This window comes from Scyliorhinus canicula, chromosome 8, assembly GCF_902713615.1.
Source record: "Scyliorhinus canicula chromosome 8, sScyCan1.1, whole genome shotgun sequence".
Lineage (NCBI taxonomy): Eukaryota > Metazoa > Chordata > Chondrichthyes > Carcharhiniformes > Scyliorhinidae > Scyliorhinus > Scyliorhinus canicula.
The window spans coordinates 5,883,916-5,889,915 of NC_052153.1; the positions used below are offsets into that span (position 1 = coordinate 5,883,916).

The window sequence follows — 6,000 nt, forward strand, 5'->3', positions numbered from 1 at the left end:
GTACCGGTTTACATACAAAAATCACATTGAGTTAGAATATTTTCGCAAATGTATGCGCAGATATTTTTATGCTACATTACTTGGTCCTGTGTGACTCACCTCATAGATACGGGGAAAGGAACAATTGGGCCTGAATGCCGATGTAATTTAAACCCCACGTTATTGCATTGTTTTATATTTTGTCCTAACGCAGTGCTTTGATTTTGTCATATTTGTAATTAAATGTTTACGGGTGTGTGTGTGTGTGTGTGTTGAATTGAGGTTTGTAGGACCCTTGTTAAATATTGAATTGATATAACGGGTGATTTTGACAGACCGTAATCCAGCCTTGATTTGGGGAATTAATGCAAAACACTTTGCATTTTGTCACTAGTTCTTTGATCTAATTTGAACTCTCGTTAAAATTACGTCCCCAATATTTGTTCCCAGGTTTAATTTTTGTGTCTCCATTAACATCTACTCGTATGCCACAGAGGTTAGCGACAACATATTTGAAGCTTTACTGCAGCAATATATAAAGAAGGGCTTGCATTTCCATGGTCTTTTCTATGACCCCTGGAAATCCCAAAGTGCTTTACGCCCAATGATGACCTGCCATTGGAAATGGAGCAACCAATTTCTGCACAGTAAGGTCCCAAAGATGGCGAGTGATGTGATGGTGATCAAATCACTTTCCTTGTTCATTGAAAGATAGATGGCGGCCTGGACAGCAGGAAAACAAATGCCCTGCTCCCGAAAGTAATGCCATGGCATTTTTGTGCCCATTTGAGAGGGCAGATGGGGGGCATTGTTTGGCATCACATCCAAGAAGATGGCACCTCTGTCAGTGCATCTCCCTCCTCCACACTGAGTGTCGGCCTAGATTTTGTGTAGGCCTCTGAGGCGGGACTTGAACCTACGACCTACAGGCTCAAAAGGTGAGCATGTTACCCCACTGAGCCACGACTGTTCCCAAGGATGGGCAAGTGTGAGGGGAGGCTGGAACTACGTAGCTTCCCAAGCACCCAGTATTCCAAATAAAGGGAATTCCTTATTGTACCTCCCTTGAATCGTCTTGAAAGAGCTAGCCTCCAACCGACTTCAACAAACATTCTCTAAATTCTTTTGGTTATTTCCTGAATGTAATCAAACCATATGTGCCAGAACTGCAAAGGGAGTTTTGCACACTCTGTAATTGTGAATGTGTTTGTTTTTTTTCCCCCCCCCTCGGCAGAGAGAATGACCGAGTGATAAACGTTAATGGCCATCCGATGGAAAATGTGCCTCATTCCTTTGCTGTGCAACAGTTGAGAAAATGTGGGAAAATAGCTCAAATCGTAAGTGCTGATTGAAATCACTAAGAGTGAATATTAATCTTCGAGAAATGTTTGCTGCCCTGCCGTCTCAACCTTTAGACATCCGCGTTCTCAAAAACCATTGAAATCAGAAAGTGACTTTATTGCTACCACTGCTGTGCTTTCTCCTTTGCACAGTGATCTGGAATGTGCCGCCGGAAAGGGCAGTGGAAGCAAATTATTCTAACCTCGTTTTCCAACACTTGGTCCCGTGGTCTTGGCTCCTACACATTTCAAGGGCTCATCGAAAATGCTTCTTAAATGTTGGGAGAGTTCCCATCTCTACCACCCTTCCTTTCAGGAGAGAGTTTGAGTGAAAGCGTTTCCTCTCATCTCCCCTCTAAATCTCCTGCCCCTTACCGTAAATCTATCCCCTTGGTGATTGACCCCTGTATGAAGGGGAAATGTTCCTTCCCATCTTCCCTATCTACGTCCCTCATAACTTTGTACACCTCAATCCGATCCCCCGCCACCTTGCTCCAAGGAAAACAGCCCCAGCCCAACCTGCCTCTCTCCTTAGCCGAAACGTTCCAGTCCAGGCAACATCCCAGTGAACCCCCTCCAATGCAATCACATCCTTCCTCTAGTGGGGCGATCAGAACTGCACACAGCACTCTAGCTGTGGCCTAACGTGTGTTATATACAGCTCCATCATAACCTCCCTGCTCTTATATTCTATACCTCGGCTAATAAAGTCAAATATACCATAGACCTCCTTCACCACCTTATCTATCTGTGCTGCTGCCTTTGGGGATCCCTGGACATGCACCCCAAGCCCTTTGTACCTCCTAGCGCCCTACCTTTCATTGTTTATTCCATTGCCTTGTTCGTCCTCCCAATTGGCATCACCCTTCACATTTTTTTTCCAGGCCAAATACCGTTCGCCAGGGGGCGGCACGATGCCGCAGTGGTTAGCACTGCTGCCTCTTGGCACTGACGACCCAGGTTCGATCCCGGCTCTGGGTCACTGTCCGTGTGGAGTTTGCACATTCTCCCCGTGTCTGCGTGAGTTTCGCCCCCACAACCCAAAGATGTGCAAGGGTAGATAGATTGGCCACGCTAAATTGCCCCTTAATTGGGGGAGAAAAATAATTCGTTGCTCTAAATTAAAAAAAAAAACAAATAGCAAGGGACCCTGCAACGAGGTGCCTGATGGCTGGCACAGATAGGATGGGCCAAAGGGACTCGTTTCGGTAAAGCTGTGACTCAAATATCTTGCTAAAGGAAGCGGAAAGGAGCTAATTGAACAGCTCATCCAAAGATTGCCAAATGGCCTCTTCCTGCACGGAATCATAAAATGAGATAGCAGATGGAGGCCATTTGGCCCGAAGTTTATTTGAAACAGCGATTCAATTAATTCCGCTTTCTCTGCCCTTTCACCTCAGGCCAGTGATCCCCCCCCCCCTTCAAGTATTTAGCCAATGCCTTTGTTTTGAAGGTTATTCTTGAATCTGGTTCCTTTTTAGGCAGCGCATTCTTTTCTGTTTTTTAAAAGAGTTTCCTTATGTCGCCTCTTTGTTTACTAATCACCTTTGAAGCTGTGCCCTCTGATTTCTGACTCCCCAGCCAGTGGGAACCGTTTCTCCTTATTTACCCTTCCAAAGCCCCTCCTGATTTTGCTATTAAATTTCCCCCTATCCCTCTGCAGCTACTTTGGTGTCTCCGCTTTAACAGGACTGTGGAAACTGGCCACAATACCGAGATCTGAATTTAGGACAATTTCAATTGCCCCAGCACCTCCCCAAGGCTCCTCCGACAGCACCTTCCTAGCCCATGATGCCCTACAACCCAGAAAGGGCAAGGGCAGCAGACGCACGGGAACACCACCCCCTGTGAATTCCACTCCCAAGACGCCAATCATCCCGACTAAAAATGCATGTCTTGGGCGACACGGCGGCGCAGTGGTTAGCACTGCTGCCTCACGGCGCTGAGGACCCGGGTTCGATCCCAGCCCTGGATCACTGTCGGTGTGGAGTTCGCACATTTATCCCTGTGCTGCGTGGGCCGCACCCCCACGACCCACAGATGTGCAGAGGTAACGGGAATGTGGTGGGAGGGCCAAGGGTTGCGGCCGTCAGAGCCTGTTAGAACAGGTTTCGATGGGCCGAGGAGGTGTGAAATGTTGGGGGATGGGACCGAGACTGGGTGAGGTGTTTTCGAGAGGGAAGTGGATGGGAGGATTTGGGGAGGAGGGGCTCGATGGTAACAATGGGGCTGGCGAAGCCCAGTGGGCAGGGCCTGGAGTTGTGAGGATGGTGGATAGGAGGGGAGGGGGGGGTGAGAGACCCCCGGTTAGGATAGTTACGTGGACTGTGAGGGGTTTGTTGGAGGGAAGGTTTTACGGTCATCTCGGGGGTTGTGCTTGTGAACTTGGAACCAGGCCTCTGGAAGCCTTTTCCGGGGGTTGGACCGGCTCGTGCGACACGCGTGTGCGGGAGCAGATGTTAGCCTTCGCCTCGCTGATTGCCCGGAGGCAGTCCTGTTGGGGTGGAGGCCAGCTTCCCCACCCTGTGACACGGTTTGGGGGGAGGGGGTGGATTTCTTTGACTTTCGGGAAGGTGAAACCTCAGCTGAAGAAGATGAAGGAAGAGTTCCACAACACCTGGGGGCTGTTGATTGTACACTTCCAAGAATTGGTTGCCATTGAACGTTGGGGGGCCCGGGGTTGGCGCTATTGTTGGCTTTGGTTACACTGTTTATGGATTGATGTGGAGATGCCGGCGTTGGACTGGGGTGAGCACAGAAAGAAGTCTTACAACACCAGGTTAAAGTCCAACAGGTTTGTTTCAAATCACTAACTTTCGGAGCGCTGCTCCTTCCTCAGGTGAATGAAGAGGTAGGTTCCAGAAACATATATATATATATATATATATATATATATATAGACAAAGTCAAAGATGTGAGACAATACTTTGGATGCGAGCATTTGCAGGTAATGAAGTCTTTATGAAAATGAAAATCGCTTATTGTCATGAGTAGGCTTCAATTAAGTTACTGTTAAAAGCCCCCTAGTCGCCACATTCCGGCGCATGTCCGGGGAGGCTGATACAGATCCAGAGATAGGGGTAACCCCAGGTTAGAGGTGTGAATTGTCTCAAACCAGGACAGTTGGTAGGATTTTGCAAGCCCAGGCCAGATGGTGGGGGATGAATGTAATGCGACATGAATCCCAGGTCCCGGTTGAGGCCGCACTCGTGTGCGGAACTTGGCTATAAGTTTCTGTTCGGCGATTCTGCGTTGTTGCGTGTCCTGAAGGCTGCCTTGGAGAACGCTTAGCCGGAGATCAGAGGCTGAATGCCCTTGACTCCTGAAGTGTTCCCCGACTGGAAGGGAACATTCCTGCCTGGCGAATGTTGCGCGATGCCCGTTCATCCGTTGTCGCAGTGTCTGCATGGTCTCACCAATGTACCACGCTTCGGGACATCCTTTCCTGCAGCGTATGAGGTAGGCAACGTTGGCCGAGTCACACGAGTATGTACCGCGTACCTGGTGGGTGGTGTTACCACGTGTAAAGGTGGTACCCATGTCGATGATCTGGCACATCTTGCAGAGATTGCCATGGCAGGGTTGTGTGGTGTCGTGGTCGCTGTTCTGAAGGCTGGGTACCCCTCTCTGGATCTGTAAAGATTCAATTACCTGCAAATGCTCGCATTCAGAGTATTGTCTTGCATCTTTGACTTTGTCTATATATATGTGTTTCTGGAACCCACCTCTTCATTCATCTGAGGAAGGAGCAGTGCTCTGAAAGCTAGTAATTTGAAACAAACCTGTTCGACTTTAACCTGGTGCTGTAAGACTTCTTACTGTGTTTACGGATTGATTGTTAATTTGTGGGTTTTTTTAAATGTACGGGTGGTTGTTTTGGTCTGTATATTGAGCGGGGGGGGGGGGAGACGGTTTGTGCGTGGGGGATTGTTGTTGTATTTGTTTTTGTTTGCTTTTTCTTTGGTTGTTTAATGATAAAAATGAGGAGAATAAAAAGGTTTTTTGGAAAAGATGTGAAGGGTCAGTGAAATGGGCCACGCTAAATTGCCCCTTAATTGGAAAGGAAAGAATGGGATACTTGAAATTTATTTTTGAGACAGGAAATGCACCGCTATTTCTTCACGGTCTCTGGGTCAACCCTCTCCCTAACAGCACAGTGGGTGTACCTCCGCTATTCCTTCACGGCCTCTGGGTCAACCCTCTCCCTAACAGCACTGTGGGTGTACCTCCGCTATTCCTTCACTGCCTCTGGGTCAACCCTCTCCCTAACAGCACAGTGGGTGTACCTCCGCTATTCCTTCACGGTCTCTGGGTCAACCCTCTCTCTAACAGCACTGTGGGTGCACCTCCGCTATTTCTTCACGGCCTCTGGGTCAACCTTCTCCCTAACAGCACTGTGGGTGCACCTCCGCTATTCCTTCATGGTCTCTGGGTCAACCCTCTCCCTAACAGCACTGTGGGTGTACCTCCGCTATTCCTTCACGGTCTCTGGGTCAACCCTCTCCCTAACAGCACTGTGGGTGTACCTCCGCTATTCCTTCACGGTCTCTGGGTCAACCCTCTCCCTAACAGCACTGTGGGTGCACCTCCGCTATTCCTTCACGGTCTCTGGGTCAACCCTCTCCCTAACAGCACTGTGGGTGCACCTACACCTCACAAACTGGGGATGGGCATTAAATGC

The 6,000-nt window shown here is 48.8% G+C and overlaps 1 protein-coding gene across 1 annotated transcript in view; it reads left to right on the top strand.

The window, feature by feature from the left end:
• LOC119970602 (tight junction protein ZO-2-like) overlaps positions 1 to 6,000 on the top strand; it is a 103,989-nt gene that overhangs the window by 22,414 nt on the left and 75,575 nt on the right. The window contains exon 4 of the mRNA XM_038805490.1: positions 1,214 to 1,316. Within this exon, the coding sequence (XP_038661418.1) occupies positions 1,214 to 1,316 (103 nt within the window). The remainder of the gene's footprint in view (positions 1 to 1,213; positions 1,317 to 6,000) is intronic.